Source organism: Triturus cristatus, chromosome 8 (assembly GCF_964204655.1).
Source record: "Triturus cristatus chromosome 8, aTriCri1.1, whole genome shotgun sequence".
Lineage (NCBI taxonomy): Eukaryota > Metazoa > Chordata > Amphibia > Caudata > Salamandridae > Triturus > Triturus cristatus.
Window position 1 is genome coordinate 1433394210 of NC_140591.1, and position 15581 is coordinate 1433409790.

Here is a 15581-nt window from a genome sequence, read left to right on the forward strand (position 1 = left end):
CTGTTGCCAATATCGGTTTGAAGCATTGCATCTTCAGGGATGGCCATTCATGTACAGTGCCATACGTTTTAGTAACAAAACTTCAGAAAAAAGCGAGATGAATAGGAGCGTACCGTCAGATCCTTGCCGGATGGTGCGGAAAGTGGAGCAGACGTTGAGCAGGGGAGGTGCTTATGTGCAAGCAGAGTGGTGACGAAAGACTATGGTTCCACTTAACGGCACGCAGTAGTTGCAAGAGTTTCCAGATCACAGTATGAATCTTCCCAGGTGCCAAACTGGAAGAATATGCAGTTAGAACTAACATAAGAAATTATTTGATCCCAAACATCTGTGGAATTCTTCACTGCTCAGACCACGAATGGAGATCTGGGATGAAGGCTCTACCATTACCAATAGTCTTTGCTTTCGTGGAGTTAAGAGGGAGTATTAGATATATACATAAAGTATCTTGCAGGCAGTAGTCACATGCATGAAAGTTCAAGAAAATCCAATTTTAGTGCTGCCCCTCTCTGCAAACCTTGTGCAATGACAAATATCAGAGCTTGGGTTGGTTGGGCTAGGATGTTGAAGCAGGTGGAAAGTCCCGATTGCTGTGGTGCAGACCAGCCTGAGCCAAGCACTACAGAGGTGGGACCTGGGCAGGGACATGGTGCTACAGTGCTCTGAACAAGCAGGAGAGCGAGGCATAGCTTAGACACAAAACAAGACAAAGGAATGGGCCAAGTGGCTCTTAATGACGGTCACAATCTGAATCCCACTACTCAGTGGAGCATAGTTATTTTTTAACTGTGTGACATCTTCCAAAACATTTACAACTTTGCTAATGGGGTCTTTGATTGTTTGGATAGATGGCAGAGTGTGTGTTGTGTTTACTAGGGGTAGACAGAGGCTATTTGATGTTACAGCAGAGCTACTAATGTCCACAGAAGTCCATCTCATCAGTGGGCATTTGCCAGGAATCACAATGCATTGCAATGAAGGCACTAGTAAGGATAATCTACAGGACAAGATTTACAGGGGAGTATGACGATACTTTGGGGCACTTCTGTGCTTTGGGCCAGTTATCACTGCAACAGCGCTCAATCTATTGACTGCTTCATTTTATAAATATTTTAAAAGAAAATAGTGAATACAACATCAAAATAAACTACATACCTGGTTGACTTTTACCAAACTGTCCTGGGTCTTGAGTTGGCATAAATGTTTGCGCTGGATTAAAGTGTACAGGTTGGGTCATACCAGACAGAACAGGAACCTATCAAGAAGGAAAGTAAAAGTTTGAGCATATAGTAGCTCCAAACTAACTGTAAAATGTATTCTTGTATATGCCTAATGATTCAACAAATTACACCCCGTCCATAATCTTGTTCTGAAGGCCAAGCTTTCATAGGTTAAAAAACAATTAGCTGGCACCAATGAAAGTTTCCAAAAGATCTTCAAGCCAAACTTTGTTGGCCGAGCAGGGTTTTTACTCGGAGGACAAACACTGCTAGCAGATATCATGCTTAATCATCATATCACCGTGATTAAGAGAACAAAGAACATTTGTAAAATCAGAGTGAGCAAGGAATGGAATGAACATTGCTGTATGGACTTGGGCAAATAAGTAAATAAATAGCAACTTGTAAATTATCCAGTGATAATTAAATTCCACAAGCACCCTCAATGGATCCAAAGTGTATTCAATTTACATCAATACCCATGATGACATGCTTGGGATTACCACTTCTCTATACAGAACAATATAGAACAATAAAGCCAAGCAATGGAGCTGGTTAATGTACATTCATCTTGATTGAAGAAAAGTTACGTACCAATAACACTGGTACTCAACAGAAGTTTGCAGCTTCCACTATGAGATGTATAAGGGAATTCAGCAATATCTTACCCTTGAAGTACGAAAATGGATAGGATTAGCACAAACTGCTCAATTCTTCTGCGAGTAGGCAAATTATTCTTTCCCATTAAATTTCACTATATGAAGATTCGGCTAAGGTACAATCGGTGACTGGGATGGGCGCTCCATATGAGGAGTGAAAGAAGTCTACAAACTGAGTTACTGTTGAGCAAGCAAGGTCTTAACAATGTCAATCTTAAGTTGACATCAGATGGATCAATGACCTACTGCAAGAATATGTATAAAATGAACGCACGTCATTATCCTAAAATGAACAAATTTAGTTACTGGTTATCCTTTAATGTGCTGTGGGTGTAGCCAATGTTGGGCATCCAGGCACAGAAAGCCCGAGCATATTAACAAAAAAAAACAACAAAAAAACGTTAATAAATGCCAAATTGTTGCTGCCTGTGAGAAACTAAAAGGCGTATGTACTTTTTACAAGCAGCAGACGTGGCACATCTGTACAGAAAGGTGAATCATTGAATGAAGTAACCAAAAAGTATAAAAATAAATAAAATAGGCTTTTTGAATACTAGACAGCCCCAAAGAGTCAACAAGCATTTGCAATGCAATAGGTCTCGCATTTGCGAGAGTTTGAGCTATTGGCATTGTAAATGACCATGGCTTTTATTTATGTGTTTAAGACCTGCAAGCAGTGCGTAAACACACACTTTGTACTTCTAGTCTTTGTTTGAAAAGCAAGTCTTGCAGTAAAAGAGGCCCAGTTACTTCCAGCCTTGCTTCTCAAGCAAGGACTTTAAGTACAAAGTAAGTGTTTGCCCACCGCTTGCAGGTTTTCAAAACACAAATAAAAGCCAGTGTCATTTACAATGCCAATAGCTCAAACTCTCGCAAATGCGCGATCTCATGCATTGCAAATGCTGGTTTCCTTTTCACTGCACATAGTAGGCAGGTCCCGGCCCTTTTAGAACAGAAGCTACTATTCACTGTCACAGAGTTCGAGGCCCAAGAGGCACATGTGTAATATTTGTGGGCTGTGGACCAAAAACTAATGTTTGAAGAGGAAGCTCTATATCTCAAAGTCACAGAAATCAAAACAGACCACTGAGACTGCCCTGGAATAAGACTGCGCCCTTGGGTGCGAGATGTGCATTTTATGTGGCTGGTTAGGTTTGTGATACTTTCAATAGAATTGGCTGAAGTCCATAATTAATAAAGGAATGACTCCTGTCAATGTCTTTATGCTGTGTAGGCAGACATTGTGTTTCCTTAAGCTGCTGTCTCACAAGGAGCTCCACGCCTGTCAGTTAGCTGTCTTTAGTTAAAAATGAGGCTATAATTCTTAATTTCCAAGTGTCCTTCTAAAGGGAATCCGGTCTAAATGTGTGATTCTTCGGACATGACTAACACTGGCAGAATAAGTTAAAACTTACAAAGCCCATTTTTTGCATGAGATTTGTGCCCAAAAGCATCCCTCCTGGGCGAAAGCTAATAAAAGAAGCAGGTTTGGATTCTACATTAACAAGCATTGGCATAGCCAACAGGTCTCGCCTTTGGGACCTTACAAGTGTTTGGCCATGCAACACTTGATGTTGCACCAAGGATATTGTGCTGGATAACTAAATACTTATAAGGTCCAGAAGAGGAGACCTATTGGCTATGCCAATGCTTGTACTTCAAGTTGGCTGGTATGGGACTGTGATGATGAAAAGAATAATGAAGATTACTTGCAAAAAAATCTATGTCTAATTGGTCTTTTCTTGATCTACAGCTTCTTGTTTTTTCGTTGAACAGTTGTTTCTATAGAACTAAGCAAAAAACACTTTCTGTTCAACAATAGCAAAGTGTCTGTGTAGTGTCAGTAAATATTCTGCAAATGTGCAGTGCCTGAATGATTATTAAAAATGTGCATCTCTTTATCAGGGCCTTTGGCGCCTGGTTCCAGAGGAGGTCGGTGATTAGAGCAGACCTGGATGCGGTGATGGTGACGTTATTCATTTTATGCTGTGTTAGATTTTATTTACATGCAACGAGTCAGTGCTAAAGGTCCTGTGAAACTTTTTTTTCTATTTATTAAGCTTCGCTGGACATGAACATTTCAGGCTGTGTTTACACTGAGTGGGATGGTTTGTCACCGGGTTAAAGGCCAGGCTTCTTGTGATGTTTGCCCAGCGTGGAGGCTCGGGAGGCCTTGCGGAAGTCCCGTCGCCTCTCAGGTGCCGTTCCTGAGAATGCAAGCACCGTTCTTCGTGAATGCCAGCTAGAGGCAGCGGCGTACGCCCAACTCCGGTCATTACCCTGTACCGTGTCCAAAGTGGAACTGGATGGCTGTTTCTGAATAGCCCGACGGTCGCAATCTTGGAAAACATGGCTTTCGGGGAAAGGGGGTGGCAAGGAAAGAGGAGTGGAAACATTCGCAGCATCGTCGGTAAGTCTAGCAGTCCTAACTGAGCGCCTTAAAAAAGACATGGTATGTTTAGAACAATTAGTGCACTAAGAAAGCCACAGGTACAGATGAGTTTCAATGTAAATGAAACAAGCATTGGCTGCGCGGCCGTGAAAGTGACACAGCCGCGCGGCCCGCGAAAGTGATCGCGATCAAGCGCGGCGAGCGAAGCGATCTGTGGTGGGGGAGAAGCGGGAGTTGTGAGACAGATGGCAGCTGTTAGCGTGCACGCAAGCTTGAGGCCACCAAAAGTCTGTGGCAGCACTCTGAAAACCCATGCACTAAATTTCTCGCAAAGCAGCGCATGCGCTGGCTCAGCGAGCCTAAAAAGCATGAGTCATGCCTGGATATAGTGCGAGGGCAATGTCCCCACTGCAGACTGTTGTCCCGGCGGCACACAATGCAAACACACATCGAGGGAGGACACAGGGACGGTATTTGAGATTAATAAAAGTATGTGTGAAGTGCCACGAAATGAGAACAGTCAGTCTATGGGGCACCAAAATACCAATCCCTTTTGGACTGCAGGGGCTGAACACAAACATGTATAAATGTGTGCATTCACGCCAAATGTACCCGATAACAGATTTAACTGCTATTAAAACAAAGGCTGACCGTTAGAAAGGTCCAACAGGAGCAGCGAAGACGCTTGTTATTAGTTCAAAAATGGGTGTTTAGGGGGCGTGGCTTGCAGCCGCGGAAGATGGCTGCTTCCTAATCGAGCTGCGCTTGCAGTTGGCGATTGAAGGTGCACGGATTATGTCTGATATGTGGGTTCAGAGTGCCCAAGGACACCAAATGAAACTGATGTGGCGGCGATCCGAGGCAGCGAGCGGCGGTATAGTAGTGGGGCAATAGGCGCAGAAATAGCGAACAGCGGTCTGTGGCGGAAAGATGCTAAGATGGCACCCGCCATGGACCGGTGAGCGGAGACCGCCGACCCTTTCCTGATCGCCTGCGGCGTGCAGCGGGGCCAGAGCGGACTTCCCCATGGGGCGTTACGAGAGCGGAGAAAGCTGTGGAGACATGACACCTGTGGAGAAAAGACACCAGAGGCACGCTGGAGGGCGCGCAGCCAAGGTATTGCGTGGCCTGAATCACGGCCGCCATTTGCTACAGCGGAGGGGGGGACCCGATTGATCCAGTGTCTGGCACAAGGTGGGGGAAGCCGCGGCGAAGGGAAGATTGAGGATCCGAGACTGTGCTTCTGGTTTAAGCGCTGTGAGACGAAGCCAGGAAGCTCTCCTAGCGCATATCCTATGGGCATAGGCATGAGCTGAAAGAGTAGCTCCATCGACTGCGGCGCGGATCACTTGGTTCACCACCAAGCTGCCTTCTTGCAAGACTTCTTCAAAATCTTTACAATCTTCCTTGGGCAGCTTCTCCGTAAATCTTTGAAGGGAGTCTCACAAAGACCTGTCGTAGCGACCCAAAAGAGCCGATGCACTCGAGACCTTGAGCATAGAGGCGGATGTGCCGCAGATCTTCCTTCCCCACAAATCTTATCCTTTACTCTCCTTATCTGGTGGAACAGTAGAGGAGGCGGCAACTGAGAGTCCTTTTTGCCACAGCAATTATAACAGAAGCCGGGAGGGAGTGGGGGGGGGGGGGGGGGGGTGGAGAGGGGGGAAAGAATCGGATCTTAGGAAAAGCGGGTCCTCCTCCAGTGGACGATATTTCTTCAGAATCCTAGCCGGCAGTCTTAAGGGTCACCGGCATAAGGAAAATGTCCATGACCGGTTGGAGCGTGCCCGGCACCAATGGCAACAGCGGTCTAGATGCAGCCCTCTCGTGTTAAATCTCAAAGTTAACTGAAGACAAGCTCTGCAGAGTCGGCATAGGGATGTTCAGTTTAGTTGCCGTCCTGGAAAGTGCCAACTTCATCCACCGGAGAGACCCTCGGCGGCGGACTGTCAATAAGAGTCGGTGAGTAGTGTCTTTGTGACGTGTGTTTGGAAGAGGAGGAAGGCGTTGGGAGATCTGTTCCTTCTCCTCCTGCTGCTTCTGTATGTGGACCGCCTTCTGTGATCGGGTGCAGAAGTGTGACTGCGATCCCTGCCTCTCGATGGAGTACGATCTCTATCCACAGCCTGCACCAGCCGAGCCAACGGAGACCTGTGGAGGGGGCTCGAGTAGTACTGTGCCCCTGTTGCTGGAGTTGTGGTCCAGTGATGCAGAGGCCAGTTCGATCTTGGTGATAGATGGATAGAAGGCGATCTTTGCCCTTCTCGCCTCTCAGGAGAGCGTGGAGGAGGAGATTTATCTCCCTCTGTCTGTGCAGGCCTTTCCACTGAATCTGGATGTCCCGTGGATACGGGATTGGTAGACGTCGAGAGACAACCTCCGAGATCTGGATGTTGAAAATCTGAGAGTGGAGCTGCGAGAACCTGTTCGACGTCGGTGATCTAGACAGACTTAGCTGACGCGAGGCCCATTTGGACTGGTGCCTCGACGTCTATCTTGAACGTCCCCTCTGGACAGACTGCCTTCCTGACTGTCGTTTCGGCAACGGTGATACATGCCTCGACGTCGACCTTCTCATCTTCGAAGGAGGACTGAGTCTTGAAGTCAACCGGTGCCTCAACAGAGAGTACCTGCCTGACGACGACAGAGTACCTTGCTTCGACGCCAACTGCCTCTTGTCTGACGACCGGTGTCTCGACGTCGACCTCTGGTGTGCTGACATCCACGGAGACTTCTGCCTCAACATCGGTGACGGAGTCTTGTGCCTCGACGTCGAAGATCTCGGTACTGACCTAGACTGAGACTTCTGCCTCGACGTTGATCACCGTCGAGGTGGCGACAACGGAGTGATTCGTCTCAATGTAGAACGCCTTGCCAGGTTAGTCGGAGATTTGCTCCTCCACGTTCATCGTCGCCTGGCTCACTACAACGGAGGGCCCTTTACCTTCGTCAACATTGAGAGCGTTGTCCTCAATTTTGTAGAAAAGTGATGCCCCTGCACCAAAGAAGTCTGACGGCGACAGCTTCGCCGTCGGTAGCTTCGATGCCGATACAGACGCCAAACAAACACAAGTCAGGACCTTGACTTTCGACTTCGACCGTGTTCTCTTTCTGTTGCCTCACTGGAGACATACCTCTTTCAAAGAGGCCATAAAGTTGAATTCTCTCCCTGTCCTTGATGGTTCTTCGACAACTTCTTGCAGTGATGACAGGTGGCAGAAGAGTGAGAATCAGGGAGGCAGAGTATACACACAGAGTGTGTGTCTGATCTAGCCTTTTGGCCACAGGCAGGGCAAGGATCAAATAAGGAAGGCATTTTTGACGGAAATAAACCTTTTCTGGAACTGCAAAAAAGCTTAACCTTCACTCAGACTAAAAGATGTTGAGTGAAAGTAAAAAAAATCCATATAAAATTAGACACTTTTTGACAGAAAAGTCATAAAAGGAAGAACTGTGAATCCAGGGTCCTGTCTGAAGGAGCCGGAAAGAACAGACCTGTCACCCCGGAGGCATGATTGGAAGCTAGGGGGTCATGGTTGCCGTAAAGGCACGGAGCCAGTTTTTGTGTGAAAATGCTTTCATTTTCTATGCTATTGGTTTACCATGCAGCCTGCAGGCTAACAATATCTGCTTTTCTTGCAGTTTTTTCCATGCGGTTTACTCATTAAAAACAGAGTTCAAGTGGTACTTGCCCTCCAGTATTTTTATACATATATTATGTGTTTGCAAAAGCAGTTTATTTGTGATTGCATTGTGTAGCCTCCTATATGGGGGCTGCATTGATCTGAAAGAAAGTGTGCGTGTGTACAGACACACACACACGTGTATATATGATTTTCATATAATTTTTATTATTTCCGGGGGCCCCGCACATGGGCGGGAATATTCAGTGCTTATGACTATTGAAGAGAAGGGTGGAAATCTACTCGTGACAATGGCAGACAAAACTTGTTACAGGGTTGGTAAAAAAAAAAAAATTTAAAAAAAAAGTGGTTGGCGGGAAAGTGAAACAGCAAACACTCAGATTTTCGCATGAGCAAATCTACACCTGCAGATCTGCTCGTGCTAAAAAGCAGTTCACAAATATTTTCTAGGAGTACTACATCCCCGTGATTCTTGGGACTAGCAGAATTCCAACTTCCCCAGCTTCACCAAGACTTTTCCCGCAATTTACCACTATCCACTCCTGCCCCCCCCTCTACAACCAACCCTATACCCCTGACTTGCATGCTGGTTAACTGTCGCTCGGCTATCCAACATGCGATTGAAATTTCAGAAACCATCCTTAGTGAATCTATTGACATCGCCTTTCTTACTGAAACTTGGCTTAAAGATCACTTTTCTTCCATTCTCGATATGCTCTCTTCCCCCTGGCTACCCCATCCTCAGAAAAGATAGACCTGTCAAAATTGGAGGCGGTCTAGCAATCTATAAAAACTAACTCCAACTCTCCCCTGCGCTAATCTCCGATCATTCTACTTTTGAATACCTCGGAGCGCAACTTAAAGTCCAGGGCTCCCCTCCAATTCGACTACACAATATCCATCATTCTCCCGGCAACCATCTTCCTTTTGTAGAATTGTCTGACCTGCTTACCCAATCCGCACTTTCCAACTCTAAAAACCTCTTTGGGGATTTTAACCTTCATTGGAACAAAAAGGCCGATCCCATGGTTAACCTCCTCACTGATCTACGTGACATCAATGACCTAAAACAACTATGCCACTCTCCTACTCACTCCAAAGGAGCCACTCTCGACGCTATCATAACTAGCAACGAGCTGGCCTCCCTTTCCTCCATCGTTCCCATCGACTGGTCTGACCACCAACTCATCCTTTTCATGATCACTAACACTGTACTACCCCCTCCACCCAAAACCATCAAACAGATGAAACTGACAAGGAATGTTCATCTCATCACACCAGGCGAACTTCGAAGTCAAAACTCAACTTAGACTCTCATCCCTCCCAAATGCCAATGACCTCACCGAACACTTTAACAAATCCATCGCTTAGGTCCTTGACCAAATTGCCCCAGCCAGACTGAAATGACAGAAAAACTCCTCCTCCAATTCCTGGTTCAATCCAGATCTCAACAACGAGAGGCGCACTCTTAGATCGACTGAACGTATATGGAGGCAAAACCCTTCCCCCTTTAATCTCTCTCTCCTCAGATCCGCTAGATCAAACTATAAAAAACACATCCTCAATGCTAGGACTTCCTTCTACCCCTCCCAACTCGACCGGGCCAAAAACAGACCGTGGGAACTCTTCAGCATTGTTAAAAACCAAACATCCTCTGCACCCCCCAAGGTTATTGCCACCACAGAGATGTGAAGAAATTGCCAACTACTTCTCAGAAAAAATCTCCAAAATTGATCAATACTTCGCCTGAACTGCCCTCTCTCTTAACCTACTTCCCTCACCAGACATTTCCTCCAATTTTCCTTCACTCTCTATGCTTCCTCGTGACTCATCGTTCCCTCCTATCGTCCCTATTCTTGATCCCGGCCCCATCATACTTGAGCAAAAAAAGAATGCTTCTTGGCACGACTTCCTACCAGTCACTGAACTTTATGTCCTTAATGTCATTTCCAGACTTAAACCGTCATCTCACACTAAAGATCCTCTCCCTTCCAACCTTGTCCAAGATCTAAAACATATCATTGCCCCCTATTGGACTTCTATCATCAACTCCTCATTTACCTCGGGTTGTGTCCCTGCTTCCCTCCAATTGGGACAAATCACTCCCATCCTCAAAAATCCTGCTGGTGACCCTAATGACCTAAATAACCTTCGTCCTACCTCTAACGTTCCTCTTCTCTCAAAAGCCCCTGAAAAATGTGCACTGCTCCAACTAGATACACATTGATTCATTCAATCTTCTAGACTCTTTCCAATCAGGCTTCAGAAAGGGCTGTAGTACAGAAACGGCAATGCTAAACATAATTGATGACATCCATCACGCCCTCGACAAAGGCGAATCCTCCCTTCTCATTCTTCTTGATCTCTCCGCTGCTTTAGACACTTAACCACTCTACTCTACTTAACATACTTAAAGATCGTTTTGGCCTCAACGGTTCAGTCCTCAAATGGTTCACCTTTTTCCAACACAGAACCCAGCAAATTAAAATCCGTGACTGCCTTTCCAAAACTCTGCCCGTCTCCCTAGGGGTCCCACAGGGCTCTATCCTCTCACCTTCTCTATTTAATCTCTTCATGGAACCCCTCACCCTTATCCTTAAACAAGTGTGTGAGAAAGTGGCTCTGTATATACTGTTCCCAAATAGGTACAGGGTCTACAGAGTCCACAGTCCCCAGAGGTTTGGCAGAGGCTAAAGTAAGATATTACCTTACTCTCTAAAGTGGTAGCTTGGTCGAGCAGTAAGGCAGTATCAGAGGGCAGTGTAAAGCATTTGTTGCACACACTCAGTCAGCAAATGGTCTCACACACTCAATAACTGAACTCTAGGCCAATGGTTTATATATAAAAAATATATGCTTGTTTCATTTTAGAACCAACAATAGGTATTAAAATATACTTTCTTAGAATGAGACGCTTTATATAAATACTTTTGCAATATGCAATTGACTTTTGAAGAAAATTACAAGTGGTTGCAATAGGCAACATAATTTTAAACACAACAATGCATGGAGCTCAATGGAAATTTCAAGTTATTTGCAACAGATTACTTTTAGGATTACTTTTGGCATTCCAGGACTGAATCCTAGATTCAGTCCTGGGTCAGTACTTAGAATCAAGTGATAAAAGTCGACTTAATTACTGTGATGATTTTTAGACAATATTTTGCTATTTTAAAAGTTGACAGAAAATATTTCATAGAAAACAGGCAATGATTCCCTATGGAAGGAAATTCAAGTTGCAGGTATAGTATGTTCTCGTTTCTTTTGTAATCCAGTACTGGGTACCTAGACTCAGTACTGGGACCTTTATCCTAAACAGGTAAGCAATTACGTTTTCAGATATTATACGATTTTTAAAGAATATTTGCAGAAATTGACACTTAACCCCTTGAGTGCCCCGCCCTTTCATTAGCGGGCGGGGTTCATGACGAGATAGTCTCGTCATGGGCACAGCGCAACCGCGGCCCATGACGAGACCATCTCGTCATGGGCACTCAAGAGGTTAAAAGAAATTTCACAGAAAAACAGTCAATGGTTTCCTATGGGAGAAAATTGGGTTACTGGTAAGTACAGTTGTATATATTTTTCAGAGTCAGTGCTGGGCACCAAGATCCAGCACTGGAAGCTCACCTAATAACAGGTGAGTATTTTTGTTACTCGGCTGATTTTGTGAATATTTTAAGAATTGAAAAGTCCACACTTAGAAGAAATTTCAGGAAATAGCCAGTCAATGTTACCCTATGAAGAAAATTGAGTTGTTGGATTAAAGCCAAGTACTCGACTGGCAGAGTTACGGTTCTGGGCATAGACTATGGGGTCTCCCAGGGTCAGGTAGGTACAGTTGGTTCACCCTCAGCGGCACAAGGGCGGCCGGGTGCAGAGCGAGTTAGGCCCAATGTTATCCTATGAGAGGTAAGCGGGCCTTGGTTGGTGGCTGCTGACTAGCAGGCCACGCGGCTGTGGGAGCTGGGCTCCTGGTCACTTACTCAGGGCAAGTGGGGAAGTAGGTAGGTGTAGAGATTGCACTGCCAGGGCCACTCGGGCAGCTGGTGCAGGGTGCTTTTGAGCCTTCGGGCGCTCAATTGATTTCAATGGGAAATCTCCGGTTTAGAAAAAGACTGCAAGCTCGGGGACGAAGATCCTTCAGGTGCCACCACCACTTTGAGAGGTAAGTTGGGTAGTTGGAGGATAGGTAGGTCCCCGGGATTGGGCACAGGGGGCCGCGGGGCACCTTTTGGTGTCGGGAAATCTTACCCTCTGTTGATCGCAGATGGGGGGGCACCTGGTTCTGAGGCTGCAGGCTTCTTCAGGAGCGGCGAGGGAGGTCCTTGGGTGCCGGACTCTGGGTCACAGTCGCCGTGGGGTCGTGCTCGTGGTCTTTGTTCACTCCGGCACAGGCCAGGCTTGGCTGGTGCAGTGTGTGCTGGGTTTGCGGTTCCGGGCTTCTACCAGGGATTAGAAGTAGATCCTCTACTCATGGGAGTCCCAGGGGGCTTAGAGTCAAAAGGTAGCCAGGTCCTCCGGGGTTTGTGAGGTTGCTGGCCACAAGAGATGCCGGGTTGGAGCAGGAGCAGGTTCGAGGCCCGACAGGCTGCTAGGGCTGGGGTCAAAGCAGTCGATGTCTTCCTCTTCTTAGCAGCTGCAGGGCAGGTCTTCTTTCTTCTAGCTCTTCTTCGGATTTCGGAATCCGGAATAGGTTCAGGGTGCCCCTAAATACTAGATTTAGGGGCGTTACAGGTAGGTGAAGGTCAGGGACCAATGGGTCCCTGTCCTGGTGTGGGTACACCCCCCTATCCTGCCTCTCTCCTGTGGGAGGGGGCAGTAGCCTAATCCAGATTGGGCAGGTCTCCCCATCTTCAAGATGGCGAGAGCACGGGGATGTGCTTCACCTCGCCTCCCCCACCCGAGGGGTGGGGTGGGCAGGCTGGCACATCCCCTGTCCTTAATTGGGGTTTCCGGCCAAGCTTTCCGCCAGAGTGGGGGGGTTGCAGTGGCCTGGGGAAGCTCAAAGGCGGCATGCCTTTGAAGCTTCCCCCTGCCCATCCTGGGGGAGGAGATTTAGCACCTCGCCCAGGATGTGCATTATTGTTGCAGACCCAGGAGAGCAGGGGCTCTCCTACCCAGGGGTCCAGCAACATGTCTGCTGTGTGGCAGCCTAGGCAGCCTCAGGACAGACGTAGATTGTAGGTTAGGTTTCAGGGGGCCTCTCTAAGATGCCCTCTGTGGTGCTTGGTACATTAAATCCCACACTGGCATCAGTGCAGGTTTAATGTGCTGAGAAGTTTGATACCAAACTTCTCAGTCTTCAGTGCTGCCATTATGCTGTGGAGTTCGTGTTTGACAAGCTCCCAGCACCATGTACTCTTGAATGGCAGCACTGCACTTACAGTGTCCAGGAATGGACCTGGGTATTGTAGGGGCACAGGGCTCCTGCCTCTGTGCCCACACCACTGGCATAGGGCACCCAGCTAGAGGGGTGGCTGATGTATGCCAGGGCAGTGTAGGTTGTGGGCATGGCACACAGGGATGTGTGCCATGTCGTCTCTGTTTTGTCTTGTACCTAGACACTCAGCCGGCCAGGGAAGTGTGTGTGCATTAGGGTACAGGGCCTCTCTGGGTGGCACAATGAGTGCTGCAGGCCTTAGAGGCCTTCCCTGGTCACAAGGCCCTGGGTACCACTTACCAGGGGCTGACATGTGGCCAGGGTTTGCCAATTTGGTTTCGAGATTTCTGTTTAGGGAAGGAACATAGGCCCTGGGCACCTGATTTGCAGGAGTCCAGGGCACACTCAGTCAAAGTACATTCAGCAATTCAGCAAATAGTGGGGGCATACCATGCAAGAAAGATTGTACTTTCTCACAAAGCGGGAATCAAATACCACCTATACGCCGATGACACCCAACTTTACTAGAAGATTCAATCCCACTCAGATGTTCTTCACCTCAATGATGCCTTGAGTAAGATTCAATCCTGGTTCCACTACAACCACTTCAAACTCAACCCAAAAAAGACCGAAATCATTCTTTACTCCCCCAAGAACAACTTGCTCCCTATTCTATCCTGGATCTCTGACCTTACCCCACTCAACTGCTCTCTCACTATATCAAACTCAGTTAAATCCCTCGGTTTTAACATTGACCAGAACCTAACTCTTATATCCCACATAAAAAATTGTGTTAAAAGCGCGCTCTTCACAATCAATCACCTAAAGAAAATAAAACCCTTCATTTCTGCAGACTACTTTAAATTAGTCGTCTAATCGCTGGTCTTGTCGAAAATAGACTATGGTAACGCCATCCTCGCTGGAACTCCTAAAGCCCACCTAGCCCCAATCAAATCTGTTCTGAACCTGGCCGCCAGGCTCATTACCGACCTAAAACGGTTCGATCACATCTCCCCTGTCCTTAAAGCCCTTCAGTGGCTTCCCGTTGAAGGAAGAGCTTCCTACAAGACAGCTTGCATTACGCACAACGCCCTGCATCAACGCTCCCCGCAGTACCTCTCAGATAAACTTCACAAAGCTGGCTGCTCTAGATTATTGAGGAGCTCCCAACACCCTCGCTCTTATCCCTCCTCTTTTAAACAGGAAAACCACACAATCTCGCTCCTTTTCCGGGTACGCGCCCAACATCTGGAACTCCCTCCCTAAAGATCTTTGTTGCAACCCCTCTTACCTCAGCTTCAAAAAAAGACCTCAAATTTCTACTGCTCAACAAATACTGGGGTCCTTAAACCCTCCCCTGGGCACTCATCCCACCCGACCTCCTACTGTTCTCCTCTCCCTCATCTTCCTTTGCCCACTACCTCGTCCCACTAGCCTTTCCCATAGGACCTGCTTCGTCCCACTTGGTATTGCCTTAACCCCCCCACCCCCAGCCTCTCCCCATTCCCATACCCTTGCCCCCCTTCTCCATCCTTTCCCTCCCACGCTAGGCTAATCTCTCAGGACTTGCTGTAGCCCATTGCAATACATGTAATTCGATTGTTTAAAACTGGAGTTGTATTTGCTGTCTAGATGGGTTTTGAGTACTACCTCATTGTAATTCTGTTACATTACAATTAATTATCCATGTATAGTGGTAAGATATTGCCTTAACCTACCCCCCTCCCTAGCCTCTCCCCATTCCTATACCCTACCTCCCTCTTTTCCATACTTTCCCTCTCACTAGCCTAACCTCTCAGGACTTGCTGTAGCCCGTTTGTATTGTTTTTTTAAATACTACCTCATTGTAAATTTTGCTATATTGCGATTAAGACCCATGTTAAGCGCTCCGATACCCTGTAGTCCAGCCAGTGCTATATAAAACATTTTAAATAAATACGTTTCTTTGCCTACTTCTGTAAAATCTTGTGAATTTACGAAAGCTTTATATCTGCACTTAATGCAAGGACATGGGTGCACTTTTGAGACCTTATTGAATAATTTGGCCCCTAATTAGTCTGGCGTTAAACATGACCGTTTGTGTTGATTAAAATTCTGTCTCTCTCGGTCTGTCGGCTAGCTTTACTGTGAGTGACAGCATTGTTGTGGTTTCACAAGGAGAATATCGACACAATAGTTTTGTTCAGTGCCAGCAACTACTGTGGCAACGTGTGCTTTTTGAGACCAAAACATTTTTTGCTTTTGCCAATTTACGTTATAATGGCGAGGGCCCAGCAGCTCCCA

At 46.7% G+C, this 15581-nt stretch overlaps 1 protein-coding gene across 2 annotated transcripts in view; it reads right to left on the reverse strand.

Annotated features, from left to right (window-relative positions):
- The window catches only part of PCF11 (PCF11 cleavage and polyadenylation factor subunit), a 291051-nt gene that overhangs the window by 212725 nt on the left and 62745 nt on the right, over positions 1 to 15581 (reverse strand). For both annotated transcript variants that reach the window (XM_085623232.1, XM_085623231.1), the window contains exon 9: positions 1156 to 1255. In XM_085623232.1, the coding sequence (XP_085479358.1) occupies positions 1156 to 1255 (100 nt within the window). The remainder of the gene's footprint in view (positions 1 to 1155; positions 1256 to 15581) is intronic.